This window comes from Marmota monax, unplaced genomic scaffold (genome assembly GCF_021218885.2).
Source record: "Marmota monax isolate L192 unplaced genomic scaffold, Marmota_monax_Labrador192_F-V1.1 WCK01_AAM20220418_F8-fsc00138, whole genome shotgun sequence".
NCBI classification, from domain to species: domain Eukaryota; kingdom Metazoa; phylum Chordata; class Mammalia; order Rodentia; family Sciuridae; genus Marmota; species Marmota monax.
The window spans coordinates 287,347-315,292 of record NW_026692763.1 but is presented as its reverse complement, the minus strand read 5'-3'; the positions used below and the strand labels follow the sequence as shown (position 1 = coordinate 315,292).

At 33.7% G+C, this 27,946-nt stretch overlaps 1 protein-coding gene across 3 annotated transcripts in view; it reads right to left on the bottom strand.

Annotated features, from left to right (window-relative positions):
* The window catches only part of Nlk (nemo like kinase), a 149,026-nt gene that overhangs the window by 47,530 nt on the left and 73,550 nt on the right, over positions 1-27,946 (bottom strand). For all 3 annotated transcript variants that reach the window (XM_046446795.2, XM_046446793.2, XM_046446794.2), the window contains exons 2-3: positions 14,190-14,319; positions 3,976-4,031 (exon numbers count right to left, since the gene is read on the bottom strand). In XM_046446795.2, coding sequence (XP_046302751.1) covers positions 3,976-4,031; positions 14,190-14,319 — 186 coding nt within the window. The remainder of the gene's footprint in view (positions 1-3,975; positions 4,032-14,189; positions 14,320-27,946) is intronic.

The window sequence follows — 27,946 nt, the reverse complement described above, 5'->3', positions numbered from 1 at the left end:
TTCTGGTAGGCACTGATATAATCATAATTGTTATAGTTTTAGACTCTTTTGAGAAATCTGATTAGCTTGTAAAACTATGTGATGATACTCTTTTAAAAAATTGTATATCTATAGTTGTTGATGGACCTTTATTTGATTCATTTATTTATATGTGAAGCTGAGAATCAAACCCAGTGCCTCACACATGCTAGGCAAGCACTCTACCCCTGAGCCACAACCCCAGCCTGATGATACTCTTATTGATATTGTACTCTTGATACCATCAATACTCACAGAATTCAAATTTTCTAAGAATGACAGCTAGATTTTAACTAGTAAAATTTCAACTAGATTTTAAGACATCTGGTTGAAAATACTTATATATTAAAACTGAATATACAATATAACATCACAATTTTTTCTAACTTGAAAAGCGTAATAATACGATACCATATGTACATTGGAAAATTATTTTTTTTCTCCTCACAATTCAAGAAATTACATAATTTTTTAGTATTATGTATTTCAAGCTAAGTCATTCCTTCCTAGAAAATCTTTATAATCCTGTGGCAGTTACAGGTATAATTCCTTTTTATGTTAAAAGGAACTAGTTTTTCCAAATGACACCTCTGCTGGAAAACACTTACCTTTTTTTCTGTGTATGATTCTATGTATAGCCAAAAAGTATAAGAGACAACTGAGATTCAGGTTTGAAAAAATTTTTCCAGCAACAGCCATTACTCTGCTGTGAAAGTAATGTGTCAATTTAAAATCTGAAGCTAAATAATTAAGTGATATCAGACAAAATGAAGAAGAAAAACATGATGTACTAGAGGACTCTATGAGTGTTTTATGACAAAGGCTTACTTGAACATTGACAAACAATTCTGGGGAGAGGAAATTTCATACACACATTCTGCTAACTAATAAAATGAGCTAAAATTAACTACCAAGAGCTACTAAACCGCTTACATGCCACTCATTGTTTTAAATCCTAACTACACTAACTTTTTTTTCCTGTTTTCTAAGTATTTGAAATAATATTGAATCAAGGCTCTCCCAAATCCAATTAAACTGTAGTCAATAAGTGACCAAGAACTCCTACCCTACAGAAATACAGAATTTTTAATTTAAAGGAATGATAAACCCTAAGTACACAAAATTAATGCTTGAAATAAACAATTTGTGGTCAGGTACAGTGATGCATTCTATAATCCTCAGGAGACTGAAGCAGGAGAATTGCAAGTTCAACGCTAGCCTCAGCAACTTAGCAAGGCCCTGTCTCAAAATGTGAAAAAATAAAAAGGGACAGGATGTACTTCAGAGGTAAAGCACCACCGAGTTTAATTCCCAGCACCAAAACCACAAAAACAAAAACAATTAATGCTTGAACTATAACCTAAAACAAAATGAATATAATGAATTAGATGTGTTCAGTTATTTGGCATTTATTTAATATACCCATTTTCACCAATTAACTTAAAATGAAAGCATTCCCTCCCCTCCCCACAGATGTCCCATGTACAGTAAGAATTAACTCAGCAGACCTAATTGCACAAACCCTGTGCATTCCAAGACTTCAGGATTGAAGGAAATAACCTTAGAATCAGTTGAATATCTGTCTGATAGTGATGTCTTTGTATATATAGGGGTTTAGCCATGACAGATTATGCTTATGATATGATTTACGGTAAATACCAGATGTGTGCCTGGGGCCTCTGGCTATACCATATTTGATCTCTAGGGGCAGAAAGGGAAGGAGGGCTAGGGACTGAGCAGCTCCACACCTATAAAACTGATTCATAATACAGTACTGGGCACCAAGGTTCAGGTGAGCTTCCCTGGTTGGTAACAACTTGCCCATGTCATCAATATGATTTCTGGGAGAACTAAGCTTTGCCTACACCAATCTACTGGGATAGGTCAATTGGACCTCACATCAGGCCCTACGAACCTTTTTCTTTGCTGATTTTAATCTTTTTGCTGTAATAAACTGTAACCATGAGAAAAACAGCTTTTCTGGGTCCTTTGAGTCCTTCTAGTGAATCATAAAACCTGAGGGTGGTCTTGGGAACCCCTAATACAAGCTATAATACAATAAAATTCATAAGTAACAAAGGGAATTTCTTCTAATTTCAAAGTTTGGTTTCAGCAATTTCATTCCCAAAGAGACAGTAACAATAACAACACACTGACAGGAATACTTTGCAGTATGTGGATTTCTTTCCCATAAACTTTGGGTTAAAGAAGGCAGTCCTAGCCAAATGCTGCCCACTCTACCAGGACCTTCCCTTCCTTCAATGAGGACCCAGATAATCTTCATGAAATCTATGAAATGGAAATAATTAATGCCCTCCCCTTAGCTGGCACTGCTAACCCACAGGTGAGGAGAAAAAAATTTTTCTTGGTTCTTCTAACCTTAGGTTAATTTTGTATACTTTTTTTTTTTTTTTTTTAAGGGTATGTCAGAACTACCTGGTCTGGCCCAAAGTTATTAAGTACACAAAGACACTTTTTTCAGACAGTAGTTGGTCAAGGGAACAATTCTTTCCTTAGAATTTGCAGGTTGGGCTCCCTAAGTCCACTGAGTTTTATTGCCCCAAAGGATTAATTCCATAAAATAAAGCATTCATGGATCAAAATATCACCCAAGGACTATAGCATTCAAAAGTTTTGATTTATCAGGGCTGGGGATGTAGCTCAGTGGTAGAGCTTGCCTAGCATGCATGAGCCCCCAGGTTCAGTCCTCATTATTGCAAAAAAAAAAGTTTTGGTGTATTAGATCTAAACATCCCAGCAGTGCAGTGTGGATCAGTGAGAATTTAATCACCTTATAAGGTTTATAATTCCCTAGCCAGCTTAGCTGTTCTTTTTCCCCTTGAGGAACTCCTAAAATTATAAAAGATAATTATCTAGTATGGAATTACTTACTACAGGTATAAGAATGAGATTTTCATTTATTTCATTGCTAAATCAGCAAAAGAATCTCTTATATGGGTTTCCATTCTGAGTAACAGTTTTAATTAAAGTACTAATAAAAAATAAACTGCAATATCATGAGCCCACCAAATTCAGTGATTTAGGATTACCTGTCTTTAACATGAAAACTTTATCAGGCTAAATGCCAAATGGAAATTGGTGACACTGGCGAAACTGTGTCTCAATTTTTTTTTAAATTTACATTCTCAGGAGCTACTATCATACATTATGTTATAGGTCATTATTATTCACAACATATAACATACTATTTTTAGACATTAACAGTAGAAATAGGAAAAAAATCCTTTTTTCCTGAGTGAATCATATATACAGGGGTTGAAAACAAGGTCATATAGGCGAAGACTCCCTAGAAATAATCCTTGATTCCAACATATCCTAGCTCTGTGATCTTCTACCTTTTGTGCCTCAATTTCTTCTATAAAATGGAAATAAACACAGTAGTTTCCCAAGGGGGTGGTTACAGGTATTAAATAAACTCATGTGTGAAGAACTAAAAACTGTGGCTGGCATTTAATAAAAACTATACAAGCAACTGATATTGCCATTATCATCACCACAACTACTACCAAGACCATTATTCCGTGGAATACAGGGCATTTAACTTACTAGTACTTTAATTTTCACCTTACCCCAAGTATTATCGTCTTAACTGACAGGCAGCTGCTGTATATGGAAAAATGACTTTACTGGATTCTATTACAACATGGCTGCCTCACTGATTTCATCTGTCAAATAAGATAATAATAATCTATTTCATAATGCTGTGCATGGATTAAATAAAACACCTGTTCAGATGCCCTATTCTGTGGTATCACTACACAGGACATGTTGATAATACTAAGCTCCACCAGATACTTGTGATTTCAAAATTACCTGGTTCCAGGTTTTCAACCACTTCTGTAAGGATGAGATTTATAATTCAAGGCATAAACCCCAGGTGTTAGAACAACAAATTAAAAAATTGTTCCCTTCTTTCACATTCCCTGGTTAGGATACATTTCTTCAAAATAGTCAATGTGTGGAGGTTGGAGTATGTCAAGGGCAGAGAGTACCTAAGAAAAGGAGAAAAAAAGTCAAATTTAGAGAACTAAAAAGGAAACAAAAGTCATCATAAATGCAAGTAAATATTATCAACACATTTATGATTTAAGGCTTAGTTATAATTATCCATTGATATTAACTAAATTTGTCTTTTAAGAAACATAGTCCTAAATATTAAGATGGGTTTACAAACTTACTACTTAAAAAAGACAATTCTAGCTAAATCAAAATGAGAGAAGCAACTGTGTTTTACAACCTGCCACCAAAATCCCTGTCTAGAGAAGAGTGTTGGAAAGAAATGTCCCATTTTTTCACAATCAATATTGCTCTAAGAGGATAAGGAACTACATCTACCGTTCATTCCTTTACTTCTCTGTTCTATAAATGTTTACTATACACATTGTACCTGACAGGCACTACGGTAAGCTCTGGGTTACACAGATGAACAAAACAGATTACCATCTCTGATTTCATGGTTAGAGGAGAAGTAAACATGAAACAAATAAACAGTTACACAAATATATAACTACGACATCTTTTTTAATGAATTTATCTTTTATTATAAAGGGAAATGTAATATTTTATTATGAGGGGTGGAGAGAAAAAGCTTGCTTGAAGTAACACTATTTTAAGATTTGAAGGTTGGGTAGGAGTTGGTCACACAAAGCAGGCAAAATGAAGACACTGAGGCAGCCGTTAGGAACAGAAGAAGCCAGTGCTCATGGAATACAGTAGATAGGAGGAATATAGACTGGTATAAAGCAGAAGAGGAAGGAAGGAAATATATCACGCAAAATCTCTTTAAGTCACATTAAGTGTTATGGGTTTTATTCTAAGCACAAGAAAAGTTACCAGAGTGGGGGAAAAAAGACTTTCAAGACTTTTAAAATTCAAGTCCTTTATAAAAGCAGCATTACTACCCAAGGTAACATAACAAATAGGTCTATTTCCCCTTCCAGCTGTCTAGCTAGTCTTTTTAAGTTTATGTTGTTACAAGAAATATCGGGGTCATAGACATGGAAGACACTGACAGGAAATAAATGGTGTGATACAAGTTCCAATTTTGTAATCTTTACCTTAGTATTTAAAATTTAATTTTAAGGAATTTTTTTAAAACTGTGGAGAATATCAAACATATATAAAGCCGGAAGAATAATATGAAGAATTCTCATGTAATCAATACCTAGCCTAAGTTACCCACATGGTCATTTTTATTTTATCTATAACCTCTACTCTCTCTATATAATTTTCAAACATATACCAGACTTTCTTTCAGTCATACATCAGTTAAGTATCGCTAAAAGATAAAAACTTCAAAGAGTGAAATTATTGAATCTAAAGATTTGATATTTTAAATTTTTATTTATTCACTTTTTCAGAGCTGAGGATTGAACACAGGGCCTCAAACATGACGTTTTTGAATATCATCAAACATCCAGTACTCAAATGTTCAATTTTCTTATTTAAATAAAAGTCTAAATCAGAATCTAAATAAGATTATGATTGATTGATGCCTTTTTAAGTTCTAACCTAAAAGTTTCTCTACCATCTCTTTTTCATGCTTTTTGCAATTTACTTGTATAAGAAAACTTGTTCAATTTTAACGTTATTCTTTTTTTCCCAGCCAATTATTTCTCACTGTAAAATTTATTTTATTAAACTAAAACCTCCTTTAGTGAAAAAGCCTTCACTTACTTTAAAACCAGTTAAATGTAGAGGTTTTTAAATAGTTTAGATGTTTTTAGAAGAAATATCTATGGTCTTTTTAAAATTAAAATGTTATACTTAGAAATTTAATATATACAGAAAACAACAATTTTCTTAATTTTTTGATGAACCTTATCCTTTTCCATTTCTTTTTCAATGAAAAATAATCTTTCATTTGAAAGGTAAATTATTTCACTTCTATATTTTCTAAAATCTGTAATGGACCAATGTCACAAATCCACACAAATTTCCTTCTCATTATGTGATAGAAAAATTTTTAACAGGAAAATTTAAAGCTTGAGGAAGGCAGCTAGAAATTAGTGTTTTACTTGACATCTTTCAGACTCTGAACTTTGTATCTGAACAACATACATCCTGTCTTGGGGGAAAACAGAACACAATGAGTGACAGCGTCCATTAGACAAAGCTATTTTACACTTCAAATCTATCTGCTATAATTAGAGGTTATCTAGAGGAAAGTGACAACCATACATTTTAAACCTTGGGGGAGAAGAATGAGTCTTACTCCATATTTGATGAGGCTTTTTGTAGAAAAGCCATTCAAAACAGGGGAGGCATTTGCACTACAGCATTTGTCTATGATCGTTAGCTTCAAAAGTATCATATTTTAAACTCTGCCTGGAATTTTTTATATGCTTGTTGTTTTATGCTTACTCTTTCTATCTAAAATGTTTGTCAGAGGATGATGGCATTCCACGGTGTTTAGGTGGCAAAAACATACTTAGACCAGTAGACATAATCCAGGAATCTCAGAAGGGATGTAAATGAGTAAATGAGAAGGCATAGAAGAGTTTTAAATTCCAAACTTCATGCCTGACTCTCCATTTAAATAACTGAAGTTTCTCTATAAACCCTCTATTATTTGGGGGAATGAATTATGGAGCAATAGTCTTATGATGTAAATAGGAAAACTCTTGTAAAGACTTGGGCTTATAAAGAATCAAAGTACTCCAAATTACCAACTCTTCAAAGGATCTCAAATACAAAGAGAGTAAACAGACTTAGCTAATTAAAAAGTAAATAATTGGGCTGGGGTTGTGACTCAGCAGTAGAGCACTCGCCTAGCATGCATGAGGCACTGGGTTCAATCCTCAGCACCACATCAAGTAAAATAAAGACATTGTGTCCATCTATAACTTAAAAAAAAAAGTAAATAATTGTTATCACCAAATAGTGTCTTACACACTTCTCAACTCTTCAAAGAACTGAACAAAAGTTCATTATGTTAGGTACTCTTTGGGATTTTAACCCCCACGATGTTAGAAGAGTCACTATAAAGTGGTTAAATGATGAGCAAAAGCTTAGTTTCAATCATCCTTTACCAATAAAACAATTAATTGCTATGCATAACCACAGTCCTAAATATAAAGAAATGTAACTGTTCATTCATTGAACAAACACTTACTGAATTTCTACTCTGTCAAGGACTCAAAGACAAGAATAAGATACTTATAAAGAAGTTGGTAGAGCCTGCATTTAGGAGAGAACAACCCCTTTCTTTTATCTGACCCCAAGAGATCCTAAGTTCTTTAAGGTGGAGATTATGTTATTACTGCTATATTTTATAGAGTTGTAATAATAAGGTACACAAATTCTAAGAGTATAATTTGATGAATTTTTACACACACACACACACACACACATTATTTAAACACCACCCAGATCAAGAAATTCAAGACCCTTAAAAAGCCCATTTGCCCATTTTTTTTTTTTTAGTTAAAAACTATCCTTGTATTACTTCTAACTTCTGTCACTATAGATTCATCCTGCTTGTTCCTGAACTTTACACAAATTACAAAATAGAGAAATCTTTTGTGTATGGCTTCTTTCATACTAGTATGCAAGTGATATTTATCCATGGGCCAGGGGTTCATCCTTTTTATTGATATGTATTATGCCACTCTAGGATGGAATATACCACAATGTACTAATCCAGAGTACTGCTGGCAGACATCTGCATTGTTTCCAATGTCTAGCTATTATTAATAAAGCTGCTACAAGCATTATTGTACATGTCTTTTGATGGATGTATGTATTCTTTTCTCAAGTGTTTAACAAGGGATACAACTGTTGAGTCATTGGGTATGTGTACCTTTAGTATTAGTGGAAATTGACAGTTTTCCTAAGTTGTTTTACAAATTTATATATTCACTAGCAATGGATGAGCATTTCAGTTGATCTATAACCTTGGTTAACACTTGGTATTGTCAGTCTTTTAAATTTCAGCCATTCTGGTGGGCATATAGTGGCATTTTATTAATTTACATTTCTCTGATGACTAATGACTGGATAATTTTCATGTTATTCTCTTTTACTGATGGGCAAAATGTATTGATTTATAGAAATTATATGATGTTTGATGTCTACATAAAGAATTTGCAGTCTGAAAAAATGCCAATCACAGCATTTATTTCTATTGTCTTCCTCAAACACTAAATATTTATTTGTGTGCATGCATGTGTGTGTGTGTGTGTGTGGGGGGTACTGAGGCTAGAACCCAGGGCCTCATGCAAGCTAGGCAAGTATTTCTACCACTACTATATATCTAGTCCCAATTTCTTAACTTTTTTTTTTTTAAATTTTAATATTTATTTTTAATATTTGGCGGACACATCTTTGTCTGTATGTGGTGCTGAGGATCGAACCCGGGCCGCACGCATGCCAGGTGAGCGCGCTACCGCTTGAGCCACATCCCCAGCCCGAATTTCTTAACTTTTTAAAAAAAGTACTAGGGACTAAACAGAGTCAAGCACACACTAGGCAAGCACTCTACCACTAAAATGTACACCCACCTTCCTTTTTTTAAAATAAATATTTCTTTTTTGACATAGCGTCTTGCTAAGTTACCCAGGCTAGCCTCAAACTTTCAATCCTCCTGCCTTAGCCTTCCAAGTAGCTAGGATTACAGGCATGTATCATGGTGCCAGGTTCCCAATTCTTTTAATTTTTTGATGAACCTTATCTCTTTATTAATAGTGTCAAATTTAATAATCTTTTAAAAAATGTTTAATGCTTTATTCAGTTAAGAAATTTTAGCTTGTCTCAAAGTCATAAAGATATTTTTCCTATGTTTTATTCTAGAAGCTTTATTATTTTATCTCTCACATTTAAGTCTATGGCCCATTTTGAATTTATGCATATGATGTGAAGCAGCGGTTAAGGTTTGTGTTTTAAAAATACGGGTATCTGACTCAGAGCTACTTATTGAAATGGCCATCATTCCTCACTTGGATTGCAGGGGCACCTCTACTATAAATCAAGTGAAAATGTATATATATGAATATACAGACTTCTTGTTTTGTTCCATTAATCTGTCTATCCCTCCACTGTTTACTACCTGAGGCTTAATACCTGTAAAAACAGTCTCAATATCTAGTAGTATGAATTTCTGATTTTATTCAACTTCTTTGAGATTATCTGGGCTAATTTTAGATCTTTTTCAGTATCATACATTGTAGAATAGTCAATTTCAACACAGATTTAAATGTAAAATCACGTTCATATTTTAACTGAAATTATATTCAATATACAGTTAAACTTGGGGAAAACAGGAATATCAACCATACTGAGTCTTTTAATCCATAAACATGTAAGACTGTATATTATTTTAAATACCTCAGTGATTTGCCCAGTACCACCAACTTTGTCTAGCAAACAAAACCAAATTCACTGAAAAGTAATGTTACCTCTATAGCACCCTCTGTTTTTTCACTCTTTGGCAGAGGAACAGTTAGTATTGGTACTTTTAGCAGTTAGTATTACCAATGTATTACTAACATCTTACTATTACTAAGGTTTCTGTTTCTTTTCTCTCTTTTCTTTTTGGTACTGGGGACTGAACCCAAAAGTGCTTTACCACTTAGCTACAGCCCCAATTCTTTCTTATTTTTTGAGATAGGGTCTCTTGCTAAATGGCTGACACTGGCCTCAAACTCGCAATCCTCCTGCGTTAGCCTCCCTAGTTGCTGGGTTTACAGGTGTGCGCCTAACTCTAATATTTCTTTTGTTTTCTGTCATTTTCACTCACTCACTCTTCAAAGACTAACCATCCACTGTATGCTTAGTGCTACTGCTGCAAGATGAGAAAAGGTGCAAGACTTGTATGTATGATGATGGGGCCTTTTGCAGGAGTCAGTGGACTCCTAAATGGATTTAAATGGATTTAAAGGACAACTGAAAGTCTAAAAGGACATAAAAATGTGTGTATGTGCATTTAAAAAAAAAAGAGTTCATAGCTTTCAGCAGATTCTCAAAGGAGTACAAGTTTTCTAAAATATATATATATTTTAGTTGACAGACCTTCATTTTATTTATTTATATGTGGCGGTGAGAATCAAACCCAGTACCTCACACATGCCAGGCAAATGCACTACTGCTGAGCCCCAGCCCTAGCCCAGGAGTACAAGATTTTTAAAAACTCAATCATTACTTTCCATGCCGATAATATGACAGCTATGCACTTATTTGCATGTGCATATGCCCAAGGGTATAGATGGGTCAAGTAGAAGGAGGATTCTGCCTGGAATAATAATAATAATAATAATAATAATAATAATAATAATAATAATATCATCTCAGATTCTGACTAGACACTAGTGATAAACCTAAACAATATCAATCTTTAAATCCGTTTCTGTTTCCCTAAATTACTGAAACCAAGATGAACCTACCCTTTAAGATGGTGAAGCAGCTACTCAGATATATGTGTGTGTGCGCATGCATAGAAATTCAGTCAGATCACCTGAAATCAATGAATTGGATACAGTGACTTTGAAGAGTGCTTTCAAAAGAAAATACAAAGCCTTCTAGGGCTTTGTAGCTATTCTTTGATACATAAAAAGCCTTCTAAATTAAAACCCAACCTTCCCACAATGACCAGGTTAATTTTTCTAAATGCCATCTTTAACATGACATTTCTTTCTTCTTCCTCTATTCAATCAAATCTTATTCTCAAAAGGCTCATCTTAACTTTATCTTATTCATGTTTGAAGTATCTTTGAGTTTTTAAGTCCACAAATTTTCTCTTTTCCTTAATCTTATGGTATTTGGCACCAGAGAAGCCTTAAAAATTTATTGTTACCTGGGCTTCAACCCCAGAGATTCCAATTTAGACTGTTTTAAGGCTCCATGGTAATTCTAGGATGCTTCTAGGTTTGGTTGTCTTGATCTCTGTCATGTATGCATACAACACAGACTTTCCTGAATTAATGTTTAACCATGCAGGCATGCCTCCTATAAAATACTTTATCATAGTATTTATCACATTACAAAAATTATTTCAGCAGCAGGGCGTGGTGGCGCACACTTGTAATCTTAGCAGCTTGGGAGGCTGAGGCAGGAGGATCACAAGTTCAAAGTCAGTCTCAGCAAACTCAGTGAGACCCTGTCTCCAAATAAAATTCAAAATAGGGCTGGAGATGCAGATCAGTGGTTGAGTACCCTTGAGGTCAATCCCCTGTACCCTTGCCAAAAAAAGTTATTTAAGCTACTTAAAGGTAGAGACCCCACAAGGTAATGTAGTTTAGGCATACAGGATATGCACAATGAATATTTGCTGAACTAATGAAAATGGGCTCTGGAGCCAGATTTATACTCTGTGTGCCACCTTGACCTTGGGCAATATTAACTCTAAGCCTCTGGTTCCTCTGAGTAGAGTTAATAAGCCCTATCTTCACAGGATTTTTTTAAGGAGTAAATGAATTAGTGTATGTAAAACATCTAGCATACTTCCTGAACATAGCAACATGTATTAAGTATCTCGTCTACCGTGTTCAAAATGGACAGTGTTTTAATATTTTTGTATCCTCTATATGACCTAACACTCTTTCCATAAGACACAATTAATTAATTAATAAACATTTGCTGTCTTAACTACATCAAATATCAGTTGCCTCTTAAGACTGGCATCCCTCACATATCAGATATGCCTTGAGATGTTTTGAGGGAATAGATCTCAAGCATTGCAAAAATCCACTAAGTATAAAATAGTGCTCTCACACCACTTTCACCTCCAACCATTTGCTTCATTTTAAAAAACTCCCACGTATGTCACAGGCACTCTTCTTATGACAGAACTCAGGAGCTCAAAAGAGGGTGTGTGTGTGTGTGTGTGTGTGTGTTTAACATATTTGTATGCATTTTTAAAATCTAATTTCTACAATAATCATATACTGTTGTTTCTGCTTTTACCATGTCACTTTGCAAATGTTTTAGAAAACAGCCCTTGAAAAAAATGTAGGTTCACATATCACTGGAAAATAGAACCACAACTCAAACCCAGTTTTGACTCTAAAGCCCAGCTGATAGTGTTTTAATTAGTGTAAATTTCAGGAATTGTTTACATTTTTTTTTTTAAACACTACTCACTGAGGCACCGTCTTTGGAACTTATTAGTTACTCTCTAGGGATGAATCACAAGCAAAACTATAAAACAGTTTATTATATCATTCATCTTCTTAAAAAATAAGCCAAGATTGGTCTGAAGATAATAAAACACTGAAAAAACCTTAGTAAGTCAATTTCTGAAGCCACCTTTGAAGTATTTCTTTATCATGGGTACCTTTACTTGTGTCTCTACCATTATACATAAGGCTTGTACTCATTGATGCTGGGGTGGTAGTAAAGTAAATTCAAGAAATAACTAAACAAGCACTAGACATCATTCTAAATAACATATCCAAAATCTGAGAACCATTCATAAAATAGTAGCTCAAATGGTATTTTGAAACATGAAAAGAAGCACATTGTGAGGTAGTTTCAAAAGACAGCAATACTTTCGTTTATTTTTGTTTGCAATACTGGGGATCAAACACAGGGCTTCACTATACTAAGCAAGCATTCTACCACTCAGCTATATTCCCAACCCCAGTGATATCATTTTTTTAAGCTTAAGAAAAAGATATTTCATGAGGGTAATCAATAAAATCAAATATGTCAAGCCAAGAAGCTTCAAGTGAACCATAAAATAAGTTTGATATTCTTAGTTTTACCAAATACCCCAAACATTTGTAATTTTTTTTTCTTAAAATGAGACCCAAACTTTGGTCAAAGTTATAAAGGTTTCTGAGCAAACAAGCAGTCAGACTCACAAGAAATCATTTTTAATAAAGTTTTTATTATGGCAATTAAAATAGCACAGGTTGAGTACTATCTGAAGAATTTGAGGCAATTTTTCTTTTCACATGAAATTGAAAACAGAGTCCAATGCTAACAACCTCCAGTTAAATGTTACACATTATAAAACTTTTAATTCAGGATTAGTTGAGAAGAAGCTGTTTTTCAAAATGCAATGAGTCTGTTTGTCCACGAGTCTTCACAGAGTCACAAATAAACTAACCTTTGTTACCTTAATAGTTATACGATTTAAAAAAAATACACACACACACACACACACATATATTTTTCTTTGTAGTTGTAGGTGGACACAATACCTTTATTTTGTTTATTTATTTTTATGGTGGTACTGAGGACCGAACCCAATGTCTCACACATGTGAGGCAAACACTCTACTGCTGAGCCACGACCCCAGCCCCAAGGGTTATACTGTTTTTAAAGAAGATATTATTTTCCTACATCTCTAATTAAAAATGGTAAGGAATAAAAATACAGCACTTAAAACCAGGGGTAGATTACTCCTTATATCATTCGCTATGTATTACACTCTATTTTTGTGTTGAATATTGGTGTTATTAGTGTTATTCCCCTGTTAAATATCAACATTTGCTTTGCATCAATTAATATTTACCTGCCAGTGAATAAACCTTATAATTCACTTAAACTTGATCACTGTTCAATCATAAAAAGGATCTAATTTTTCCTCAAGTTTCTAAGTCCTTTAATAAAAAACTCGGCTGTAGTCTCCTTCTAACTTATTTTCCCTACAAACACATGTTTCTTTTCTATGGGTTTTAAACATATTTTATAGCTTATATTCTTAGAAATAAAAAAAGACAGACTGATAAATGTAGAGTGTACAACACAATACCAAAGCCCATCTGTGACTTATTATGTGTAATGTTTTATAATTTGGAGTTAGACCTTATGAAAGTCAAACAATTTGGAGTATAATTTTTAGACCTCCAAATAAAATTTTGATAAAATGGACTCATGATTCTAATAATCAAGGCTAGAAACTACTGATCTCAATAGTGAAAATTTAAGACAGTTATAGAAACTTAAAGACTACACATTTAAAGGAAAGCATAGTAATGAAAGGATACAGCTTAGAAAACTGTGAGTTTGTGTGCATGTATGTATGTGTGACCCATTCAATAACAATAGGTATTCTATAATCTCATGATGTGCTTATAACTTTTCAGAGTTTGGCATAAAACTAGCTAATTTCCAAATTTTACTTGCACTCTTTTTAACACTCGTTTTCTTTACTAATTCAGTGAAGTAGGTTTAGGAAGTAGTTTCCCCCAAACACCAATTTCACTTACATTATCATGTTTAAAAAAACACAACATCTTCAATTCCCGGAAGACTCTTTTGCAAGAGACCAGATTCTGGAAGACGTTGGGCATCTTTTTGAGTGCTACTCTCTTTCCATCTCTTGGATCTGTTACTGACCTAAAGAAGCAATATTTGGGGGTGGGGGGGGGGAGGAAAAAGACAGAAATCAATTCCAAACCTTGTTCTCCAATGTTTCAGATCAGATCATGACAAATATCTTTATCTTAAAACAATATTAAATCCATATAATAAAGCTAAGGCATCAGTGAGAAAGCAGAGTATACACAAAGAAGATGTTCAGCTACCCAACTCATCTGCCATGCTTTTAAAAAATCCCTGTCTAATAAACATTTTGCCCTTTCTGAATGATCACTTATATGTCTGAGATAGGAGGAACATTAGTAGTAAAGCCATTTTAAAGATGGGAAAAAAATAAACAGCATAGCATATTAACCATAATCAAAGTCAATCAGTTACATGCTTTATTTTCAGAGATGTTCAAACACAATTTAAATATCTTGGTTTCTAACCATATGAACATCTTTTAGTAACCTGGGATAGCACTGGCTGAACAATGTCCCTTCCTCAGAAGTATGAGTGGAGGCTTAAGGATCCCTCTAGTTCTTAAGTGATGATAACTTCTGTCCTTTTGTTTCCCAGCTTTCGGTGTGGTAGTTGCTCCTTATGGATATTATTTCTTTATAGCTCAGTGTTCCCCCTTTTTTCTTTCAGTCTTCTAACTACTTGTATAATGAATTTCCCATATTTACATTTTCCTATGTTTGAAATATCAGTGTGGTTTCCATTTTTCTGACTGAACTCAATCAATACATATTAAATGAAACAATTAAAGGAAACAAATCAATAAATTGGGTAAATTGGTCAACTGGTCATTTGGCTATTGTATGCCATGAATTAACCTAGAGCTTTTTTTCCCTGTCTACCCATCATACTAAGACTGGTTGTTCTATATGGTCAGCTAGGTTCCTAATGATCATTTCAGCTACCATTATCTTTAGTTTTTGCTCTGATCTAGTGCTTTGAATATTCCTTATAGCTTTGAGTAATTTTAAAATCTGATCCATGTGTCATCAATGCCTTTATTCAAGTTTAAGTTTAGAAAAATAATAGATCTTATTAACAGATATAGCACTAAAAACCATCTTTGAGATTGATATCCAATGACTAATCTTGGGTATAGTTATTCAAGTAATTATTCTTTCAATTAACTATGATCAATGCCATCAGGAAATCAGACAACCATCAAATTGCCTTCCTAAAAATAAAATATTCCTGTTATCTACCTATATCTAAAACAAAATCACACCAAATTTCTCTATGAATTAATCTTAGTTATCACTACTTCCTTTATCAAGTTTTCATGAAACTCTCACATGATGTATTCTAGTAATTTTAAACACAGGATGACTCCTTTTTCTTCTACTGTCTGAAAATTTGGTAAAACAATTAAGTAGTATCATTTTTGAGTTTTCCAAAGCTTGAAATGTAATTCAAATTAGGCCTGGAGACCTAATATTAGAGACCGTTGCTTAGAAAACCAAAACCAAAACCCAGAACATGGCTTAAATTGCTTATAAACTGGGAAAGTAAAATATCAGGGAAACTGAATATAAGTTATAGTCTGACTGTTGAAAGCCATTTTTTCTTCCTCCAATAATCATACCCTGGTTCAATATACTACTTATATATCCAGCTAATAGAAAATAAAAATGTCAAGGAAAGCCAGGCACATTGGGGCACACCTGTAATCCCAGTGACTAGGGAGCCTGAAGGAAGAGGATCATAAGTTCAAGGCCAGTTTGGACATTTAGTGAGAACCTGTCTTGAAATAAAAATAACAAAAGGGGTAGGGATATAGCTCAGTGGTAGACCACTCTTGCGTTCACTCCCCAGTACAACAAAAAGAAAAAAAAAATCAAGGAAATACAAAGGAAGGAAAATTTTGGATCATACATTGCATTCAATTGTCATGTCTCTTGTCTTTTTAAACCTGCAATAGTTATCTAGCATGTCTTTCATGACAGTACCATTTTTGAAGAGTATAGTACATTTATTTTGTAGACTGTCCTTCAGTTTGGGTTTGTGTGGTGTTTATTCATGATTAGATTCAGATTATGCTGGCTTTTAAAAATTTGTTTCTGTGGTACTAGCAATTGGACCCAGAGCCACTCTATGACTTAATGAAGTGCATCTCCAGACCCCAACCCTCCTTTTTTTCCTTCATTTTGAGACACTGTCTCACTAAATTGCTGAAGCTGACCTTAAACCTGGCGATCTTCCTGCCTCAACCTCCAAGTAGTTGATATTATTCCACTGTGCCCAGCCCTGCATTTTTGATAGGAATACAGAAATACTATCTTCTCAGAGCATTGTATTTGCAGGCATGATGTTAATATGTCTCATCACTGGGGATAACTTCAGTCACTTGGATGAAGGGTCTGCCAAGTTTCTCCACTATAAAATTACTATTTTTTCCCATTGTATCTGTAAATAGCCTATTCCTCATCAAACTTTGACTTACTACCTTCAGTATACATTGATGATTTTTGTCTAACCAATTATTGATGGTTGCCAAATGGTACTTTAATAATTTTATCATCTTTTATAATAGTCCAGCACAATATATATTAGCTTTTTTAGTGAATAAACTGATTTCATAAAATGCTCTCTCCAGGGCTGGGGATATAGCTCAGTTGGTAGAGTGTTTGTCTTGCATGCACTAAGCCCTGGGTTCAATCCCCAGCACCACAAAAAACAAAACAAAACAAAAACCACGACTCTCTCCAGAGGCCTCATATAATACTACTTCTTCCTAACTTGTGACTTGTTTTTGCTGATCATCCTATTGTGATGAGAAACACTGCACTAACATAAACCTGCTCCTGGAAATACTTGACATAGGCTCAAGGTTAGTACTGTGCCTTGTAATGTTTTAAGGTAAAATTCGCAAAGCAGCATTTTATTTTATTATTCATGCAAAAGTCAGTCATGCCTGTGGCTGGTAACAATATAACTCTAATGAATGTGAATGGCAGTGCAGTAATTTCACGCCATGTTGTTTGTTCTCTCTTAACTTGAGGTAGCAGATGCTTTAGTTCAGCACAAACAGTACCACAGAGCAAAGATAAGTGTGGAAGAATGTTATACAGGAATTCTTTTATTTCCTTTGTTATTCAAAGGATAGTTGTGCTTAGTTTCTCTGCTGCTGCAATACTCTGGTTACTACAAATATGCTTGTTAATTAAGCTCCAGATGTAAAGATAATGAACAACTTTTAGAGTAACTTGGCTCATTTCAGAGAGAGAAAAAAAAAAGGAGCTATCCTTATATCTGCAATCCACTTATTGGTCAGTTATTTTCAGTGCTAAATACTGGATGCCCTAAATAGTACATCTATCATTTCATCTTACTACCTTTTTAAGCATTCAAGTTATACTAACAGGTGTTTACTTCCCGAATTAATTAATATTAATAATTAATTAAATTAATATTTGATTTAAAATATTAATTTGTTAAAAATAAAGTTGTAAAGGTTTTGAGAAGGAATTCTTTACACCTGCCTGGAGTGTATCATCCTCCTCTGCTCTTAGAACAAGTCCAACTATCTTTTAAAAAGCTAAAAGAATCTAAAAGTCATTCTTCAGAGAGAGAGAAAGAGAGTTTGTCAAAAGTACAACAACAAAACAAGAAGCTTTTTAGATCTGTTGTGGTCATTTTGTCAAAAACTTTTCTTAATCCCAGGAAACTATGACCATTATCACAAATCTGCTTGAATTACTGACAAGCAGAAAAACTGAATGACACAAGAGTAAAACTTATTGGGGACACTCTCCTAGGCACCAAAATGTCACTTAAAACATGTTTAAAGTATTAAAACATCTTTAAATTGTTGCTTAAAGCATCGTTAAATTAGCAAGAATCTCCAAGAAATTTTAAGTTCCTCATTAATTTTTATGTGAAGAATCTTTCCCCATGTTTTTAGCAGTTTTCAAGTTTATGTTTCTGATACATATTTTTAGCTACTCAAAAGAAACAAATAATTTATAGTAAGAATGCTTCAACTTAGATTAAGATAATCAAGTTCTCCTAATTCTATTCATGTCAAGTTGTTATAAGCAATCCCCTATTTTTTGCTATATATACTACAATTACTATATCAAATGTACCAATACAGTATATATCTCAGCTACGGAATCTCCTAACTAGATTCTAAATATTTAGATTATTGCTTTCACATTCGTTTTGAAATTCATTTCCTTAGAAGTTATTTTTACTTTTATTTAGGTTGTCTGCTTGAGAAAAAATAAATTATGATACAAAATTTTTGACAAAAAATAGGTCTAGAGAATGTATCCTTGTTATATATTCTAGGACACACATGAAATTTAAGAATAAATTAAGGAACAAGGAATTTATTTTTATGTCTCTCTGCTCTTTCTAACCAGAATTTTAACAGGCTATAGTTTGTATGCATTCTCTGCCATAATTTATAGAGCTGCATACCATTTTGAAGGAAAAATCTTTTATGCCTCCCTCCCCCACTCAAAAAAAAAAAAAGATTCTCATCTTCTATGTTTATATTGCTTGTTCCATCCATTGAGCTTTTGTTTGTCTGTTTATTCAAGTCTGTATTTGTTGAGTTAGCTGTATGCATAAGAAGGGATCTTTTCTCTTTTTTCTCAAGATACTAAAATGGCCCCAAAATTTGTTATTTTATTGCTTTCTATTATAAGGGGGAAAAAAACCTTATACAATAGCTAAACCAAGGCTATAATGAAATGAAGTTCATCATTTTTTCATATCTTTCTAACATTATTGACTAGCAGAAGCAAAATATCTATATTTAATTGAAAGAGTTAAATATGAACTTAATCATCCCCTAATTCTGTTTAAATAAATGACAGTGGGCCATTCTGATCTACAGTGAGGCACTCAAGGCACTGATAAAGGAGGAGGGATAAGCAATAGGCCAGCCATTCAATATCAGACCATCATATTTATTTTCAAATACTTTACTAGAGTAAGAACTCACTTTCAAGACCCCTCTAATTCCCCACCAATAATGTTGGATAAGTTAAAATGTAACTGAAAATTATTTTGTTTTTTCCTGTGGTCCTAGGAATATTTGATTTTTCTTTGGACCATGAATTAATTAGTTCCATCCACACTGTACATCCTGCAGAGATATAACAACTCTTCCTCCTTAGTCACTGTCCAGTATCTCTGTGAGGAATCCAACCTGCCTGTAATGAAGTGGTCACCCTGTCTTTTTAAAGGGGATTTTCTCATGTGAGAGGGTGAACATGATACAGCCCAGTCTGTCAAGCGAAGGGAGTTTTCATGGCCCACTAGCCACAGTCCTCCCTAGAAATAGACCTATGAATATTGCATGGGGAGAAAAACTAGTTGCAATGAAGGAAAGGTTTCTATGCAAAGCCATAAAGGAAAATAATTCGTATCTCCTTCTTGCATTTTAACAATTTTGGGTGAGAAGAGGTCATAAAGGATAACTAAAACTAAGTCACATAAAAAATGCTCGTTTTTAATCCCATTAAGGACTTCCTGAAAGTTATGTGTTCTGTCATAAGAATTCTGAGGAATATAAAGGCAAAAAAGTTTTAAAAAAATGGCAATTTTTGCTGCACATTATGTTTCTAAACATACAGAAAGCTACATGACAGCTGGGCATGTGGTAGATGCCTGTAATCTCACCAGCTGAGGCAGGAGGATCAAGAATTTAAAGCCAGCCTCAGTAACTTAGTGAGGCCCTAAGAAACTCAGGGAGACCCTGTCTCTAAATAAAATATAAAAAAGGCCTGGGGATGTGGCTTTGTGGTTAAGTGCTCCAGGGTTCAATCCTTGGTACAAAAACAAAACAAAACAAAACAAAAACACATGACAAAAAAGAATTATTTTAATAACATGGTAGATTTATAACAGTGTGGCTTTGCATCATCAACAAACTTTAATGCTAGTCAGGGATAGAACTCAGCTTGCCTAGCACACACAAGGCCCTGGGTTCAGTCCCTAGCACCATGAAAAAAAAAAAAAAAAGAAAGGAAAGAAAAGAAATTCACATTTTCAGAAAAAGCTTTGTTCTTGTCATAAGGAATACTTTGTTATATGGCTTGGTACTGTGGTCATACATAAAATGCCCATGTTTTCTAAAGATGTATATCTAATTTTATGTCTCAAAATAAAAACACATAAAAGGCTGTCGATGTAGCTCAGAATGCTTGATTAGTATGCACAGGGCCTTGGGTTCAATCCCTAGTACCATACAACCAACCAACCTTTGGTAACAATAAAAACAGATAGTTGAAAACTGAAGCAATCTTGATAATTATTATATCTGGGTGGTAAGTCTAAATACAGGAAAGTAAATAAAATAATATATATTTGAAAGTTTTCAAATAGAAATTAAATTTATAAAAAATATTATTAATAATATTAAAAATATCTTCCCATAGCTTGGGAGGCTAAGGCAGGAGGATCACAATTTCAAAACCAGTCTTAGCAACTTGGCAAAGTCCTTAGCAACTTAGACCCCGTTTCAAAATAAAAAATTTTAAAAAGTGTTTGGGATGTGATGGGTTTTAGATACAGATGTGAGATGCAAAATCACACAACTTTTAGAAGACAACATACAGGATATTTAGGCAGGGAGAAGATGTCTTCCATGAACAAAAAACACTAATTATACAGTTGTAATGTGCCCCTAGGTTCCATCCCTGTTACCAAAAAAGAAAAAAGGAAAAAAAAAAAAAAGAAAGGAAGAAAAATGTTATCTGGGATCAAAGCTAACAAATGATATCCTATGCAAAACTTCTACAAAAAGCAACTAAAAAACATTGAAAACAATTAAAGAATAGACATATATTCGCTGACTAGAAGATGCAACATTGTAAAAACTTCAATTCTCTCAAACTGACTTCTAGATTGAGTGAAATCCAATAAGATCTTCACAAGGTTTTCTTTTTGTGAAACCAGACAAATTATTTCTGAAGTTTTTATGGAAATGCAAGGGTGCAAATGATAGCTAAAACACTTGAAGAACAAGGTGGGAGAAACTGCTCTGCTAGATTTAATGCCTTATTATAAAGTTACCATAATTTACACAATGTAATTTTTGTGCAAATATAGTCCAGAAATAGAAATATGACCTAGAAATGTAATCTTGCATATATGAACACTTGGCTTATCAAAAGGGTGGCTCAGAGCTGGGAATGGTGGCACAAGCCTATAATCCCAGTGACTTGAAAGGCTGAGGCAGGAGGATTGCAAGTTCAAAACCAGCCTCAGCAACTTACCAAGGCTCTGAGCAACCCAGGGAGATCCTATCTCTAAACAAAATACAAAAATGGGCTAGGGATGTGACTAAATGGTTAAGTTCTCCTGGGTTCAAATCCCTGGTACTAAAAAAAAGAAAAGTAGAAAAGAAAGAAAAAGAGTGGCTCTGTAGAGCAGTGAAGATGGGAAAGTTATGCCAGTTATTAAGCTACTGTATCTTAACTTCAAACCCATCCAGCTGAACACTGGTCTGTAATAGCAGCAGCTGAATTCAATTTATTGTTTTTCCAACTCTTGCAGAACTGGTCTCACTGTATCTTCTACTAGAGATACCAACAGTAGTAAGCCCATATCCCTTCCTCAGATGGCTGAATTTCTGCTCCATGAGGTTTAAAGTTTTAATAATTCCAAGTTCTTACCTATATTCTCCCAGGTGTGAGATGGAAACTGTTACTTGTGTTGACATCTTAGTGTTCTTTTCTTGCCTTTTTAATTACCTGGTACCCAACAACTTTATTGGTATTTTTTTCATATTAAAACACTATTTAAGTAATTGTAGTTTCACTTCACACTATACACACAAATAGGTGGGTTTTAGATATAGATGTGAGATGTAAAAATCACACAACTCTTAGAAGACAACATATAGGACAATGTCTTCAAGATATTTAGGCAGGGAGAAGATGCTTCCATGAAGAAAAAACACTAGTTATACAGGAAAATTGATATTTACCTTCTTTAAAATCAAGGACTTCTTTTCATATCTATACATTGTTAAGAGATAAAAAACGTAAGTCACGTAGAGGATGCTTGCGACACTTAGAAGGAACAAAGGGCTCTTATCCATATATATATAGAACTCCTATGAATCAATTTTTTTTTTTTAAAGTCTGGGAATACCAAATGTTTTACAAAGATCTAGTGCAATGGAAATTCTTAATAGACTACTGATAGGTGTGTGTACATTGGTAATCACTTGGAAAACAAGTTGGCATAAAGACAGACAGACAGACAGATAGACAGATAGATAGATTTCAACATTGTAATTTGACTCCTTGATGTATATACTAAAATACATACACATTTTTATAGCACCAATTATTTGTGAAAAAACTCAAATATCCATGAACAGTAGTAGTATGGTTTAAAAAAGTGTATACTTATATTATGAAATATTCTACAGCAATTAAAATTAACTACTGTTACATGCAACACAGATAAATCTCACAAACACAATTCCATAGAAAGAAACCAATCACAATAAACATGTACTACAAGACTTCTTTTCTATAATATTAAAAATACATGACAAGTTAAACTCTAATGTATAGGGATACACACTTAAAGAGACCCTGAAGAGTGGTTATCTTTAGGAGTGGGGATGATAGTGGGAGAGGGCATAGAGAACTTCTAGGTACTTGTGATGTCTTTCTTACTTTTCTTTTTTTTTTTAGAGTGTTCCTTATCCTCCAAATCTCTCCAGCATTTATTGTTGTTTGTGTTTTTTTTTTTTAAAGAGAGAGGGAGAGAATTTTTCAATATTTATTTTCTAGTTTTCGGCGGACACAACATCTTTGTTTGTATGTGGTGCTGAGGATCGAACCCGGGCCGCACGCATGCCAGGCGAGCGCGCTACCACTTGAGCCACATCCCCAGCCCCTCTTTCTTACTTTTCACTTGAATGATTATAGAGATGTGTAATACTATTGTGTGTGATAAGTCACTAAGCTGTATTTTGTGTATGATTCTGTGTTATAATACAACTAAAAAGGCTTTTAAGGAAGGCAAACTGCCCAGTTTAATTTTTTGGTGTAAAAGCACTTTAGCTTGAAATCTATACAATGAGTAATTTTTTTTTTTTTTAAAGAGCGAGTGAGAGAGAGAGAGAATTTTTAAAATATTTATATTTTAGTTTTCGGCGCACACAACATCTTTTGTTTGTATGTGGTGCTGAGGATCCAACCCAGGCCTCACTCATGCCAGGTGAGCGCGCTACTGCTTGAGCCACATCCCCAGCCCATATAATGAGTAATTTTTTAAAAAAGATCATTCTTTCCCTTATTTTTCACATTGATACACATCTAGACCAGCTCAGTGGATTTTTGTCACTTCTTTCCCTGTGCTACAGGTTCATTCTGTAAAGAGGAGTATGTTAAAATATCTTTTTTATGTTTTGATAGAATTTCAAAGGAATTTGCTTGCTTAAAAAAATAAACATTTTCTTCATCATTAAACAAGAATATACTATTAAGAAGCATTCCACAGGAAAGTGCTGTCAGCAGAATTTAGGACTACAGTCCCACCCCTAATCTAATCACAATCTCCTAACGTTTTCCATTGTGAAGCAAAATGCTGAACAAGCCACAATATATACATGTGCTTCAGGTTTTTAATTAGTTAGCCTGTTATAAATAACCAAAACCAAAAATATTGCAAAAACAAAATAAAGAGGCAAGACTTCCAGCTGTGGCAAACTGAAGAGGTCAGCAAATCCTCTCCCCCAAAACAACTATAAAATTAGACAACATTTTTCAAAAACAAACATTTCGGGCCTCTATAAAATGACCAAAGTCAAATGACGAATTTTAAAGTATTTATGAAAAATGCTGAAATTTGAGTCAAAGAACAATGGAAGTCAGTGGCATTACTGCGTGGAGCACCTCCTTACTCACACCTCCCCTGACCCCCTGCAATAGTTCCACCTAAGCAGGGCTGACAATGAAAACCAGCAACTTAGAAAGCAAAAAAATCCCAGTGACATTGAGAGTAAAAGCATCAAATTCCACTGGAAAATAACAGAAAAAGTCTATAGTTCTGCTAGCCTGAGCCTGCTCCCCCAGTTGGGGAGATAAGCGAACAAACAGAAACCCAGAAATTTAACAAAGAGATTCTGGAAATGAGAGAGCCTTAGAGGGTCTACATAAACTCTCTATACATCCCTGGCTCAATGGAAGTTGAGTATATACACAGAAGGGACCAGAGAGGGACCAAGCAGAATTTCAGGTTTGTATTTTGTTTTTTAATTGCTATTTTAATTTTTGGACTTCCCTTCCTGTGGTTCCCTTTTGTGTCTGCATAGCTTAGTAGTCAGCCACTGATTGAGTAATGGTTATCTTCCAACATCCTGAGCCAGTAAGACTTCCACAGTTTGGTTATCCATCTATATGTATATGTGTGTGTCCAGATCTCATCCAATTTTCACAAATAACTAGCTTTTATTTTCTGCTGAGTCCTTTAGTTCTCCTCACATGAAGGAAGCCTCCCAGAGGGCCAAGGATGTATGGAGAGCTTGGAGTGAAAGGATTTGCTGACCCCAAAGGGTAACTTAAGTTCACACATACACAGAAATCAAAAATACTAGAGTGGTAAGTACATAGAAGAATACATTGTTGGGTTTATAATATATATGTATGATATATGACAATAATAGCATAAAAGGGAGAAGAAATTGAGCTAATTAGAAAAATGTTGCCATATTTTACTGGAATCAAGACAATATTAATTTGAAATTTGTTTGGAAATTAAGATGCATGCCAGGAACAATCAATAAGAAAATAACTAAAAAATCAAAAGAGGATTAAAACATCAAAAGATGAGGACGGGGGGTGTAGCTTAGTGTAAAGTACATGATTAGCATCTATGATGCCCTAGGTTCAAACCTCACTCTAAGTGTATATGTGCACACACGCAAACACATAATCAATAAATGAGTAAATATGATCATCTACAAATATTTGTTTAACATAAAATAAGGAAATGAAGGAAGAATGTAGGAACAAAAGAAACATGAGCACATAAAGGGCATTTCATATTTGTGTTAAAAGGCTCAATGTTAGGATGGCAATTCTCTCAAATAGTGATCTCCTGATTCAATGAAATCTCAGTCAAAATTGGAACCATCATACAATACTGGTGAGAACGTAAAATGACACAGCCACTTTGGAAAACAGTTTGAGTCTTCTGGAGTGATGAAAATAATTCAAAAACTAAAACTGAATATATCCTATTAATTGTTGCAGATCATTATAAATTCACTAGAAGTCACTGAATTATGATGGCTCATTTTATGGTATTTCAATTATGACTCAATAAAGCTGTTAAAATAAAAACCATCACCACAGAATACCAAGTGTTTACAACATTCTAGGTTCTATTCTAATTTATTTTGTACAGTTCCTATCTTTGCCTTTAATATTTTATATAGCTTTTCCATTTATTCAGGTTATTCACTAGACAAATATATAGAAATTTCAAATCACCTATTCAAACAAATATAATTTTCATTTCATTTCTTCTTTTATTTTAATAGCAATGTTTTATTTAATTCTAATTCATTTGGAATTCCAATCATGTATGGAATGAGATATTTATTTATAATAATAGTAACTATGAACCAATTTCTGGAACTGCTATTTCCTCTAAAGTTCACTAGTTCATTTTCAACCAGTACTTATCCAATAAGATTATTGATCCCATAGATACGGATGTAGCTCAGTGGTAGAGGGCTTGCATTCAATCTCACGAGTGGGAGGAACAGTATCTTTTAGGATGAAAACTACTGAAATCTTGAGCACAAAGATTCTATTACTGTCCATATGCTCCTAGTATGTAGAATAGTATTCCATCCCAGGTCAACTTCTACACTAAATCCCACCTGATCATCAAGAATTTTTTTTTTTTAATGCTGAAAACCTCTTAATGTGTATTCTATTTATATTATTCTTGAGCGTTTTTCATCTATGTTCAACAAGATTGCTTTTAATCTTACTCCCCAGCCTTAGTAGGTATATTTTGTCTGACTCACAAAATAGGTAGCCTTCCATTTACTTCAGTGTTTAGTACCTGTTTATATGATATAGGTATTACGTGCTTAAAAATATTCACCAGTGGTTACATTAAAATTCATGTGTTTCCTATTCCAACTAGTTTAGTATCTAAAGTATCTAGGTATAGTGTTTATATTTTTATAATATACATAAATTTCTCTATATATAAATTTTTGCAGGTTAGTTTATAAAATTTTTATTTAAAAAAAATTTCAGGGAGCTGGGATTGTAGCTCAGTGATAGAGTGCTTGCCTAGCATGTGTGAGGCACTGGGTTCGCTTCTCAGCACCACATATAAATAAATGAACAAAATAAAGGCCCATCAATGTCTAAAAAAAATATTTAAAAAAAATTTCAGTAGTTTTCATCCTAATTTTGTCTCTTATTACACAACTCTTTTCTAAGGTCCTTTTGAGCTTCACTGATCCATTTTATTTGCTTGTTGAAATAAGCACAGAAGAATTGAAAAAAATTATAAGTTTATTTCCCAGCCTATGAGCTGGATAACTGGTGGTAGGGGTTTTCATGTCTTTCAAACAGTATAGTTTATTTATTGTATTTCCTTTTTTAAAATTCTAACTGAAATCTTGCTATGTTTTGTTATACATTTCTAATCTTATTGTTCTATAATCTGAGGATGATGTGTGTAAAATTTATGTTGAATGTATTTACTAAAAAATTATATGTTGGGCTGGGGATGTGGCTCAAGCAGTAGCGCGCTTGCCTGGCATGCGTGCGGCCCGGGATCGATCCTCAGCACCACATACAAACAAAGACGTCTCTGCCGAAAACTAAAAAATAAATATTAAAAAAAAATCTCTCTCTCTCTTTAAAAAAAAATTAAATGTATTCAAATATGTGTATTTAAAACAAAGCACATGTGCCTACTTTCGTTTTCTCAAAATTTTATCTTATTTCATTATTGAGGACCATTAATTTTTGGTTTATTTGAATGGAAATTTACACAATAAGATAAACACTGTCTCCTATTCAAGTGTTCTTGTAGACAGTTCTTATACTTATCAGTTTTTGTTTCTTTTGTTTTCCTGTTATGTTATCTGGAACAGATGTGCTGGCATACAACCATGGTGTAGTGTACAAGACATATTCTAACTTTACAAAAAAGAAGTTTTAATATAAATATTTTATGTATTTTTCATTACACATAAATTGGAAATGATTTTAAGATAGTAATATATGGAAAACATTATTTGTTCATATACATTATTTGTTCATATAAATGAAACAAACTGTGTAACAGAATTTAGTTGAGAGTAATAAGTTCTGAATTTGCAAAAATATTCTAAAAACTATAAAATAACTAAGAAAAAATGTTGACTGAGGTATGTTTTCAATAAAACAGGTAACACAAGATCATTTTTCTGTGTATTTCATGCTAAATTTTCCAACCCCATCAAAGATGCTTTAGATGCAGGATAAATTTTGGGGAAATACATTTGGAAACATGCAGTAACAAACACTGATTTTTAATTATGGTGAACAAAGTGATAAAGGAACTTAAATAAATTATCCATTATAGGAATAAACATTGCAAATAATCAGTTTTTAAAAATATGCAAGTGTTCTGAACATGGCTGAGGCCTTGG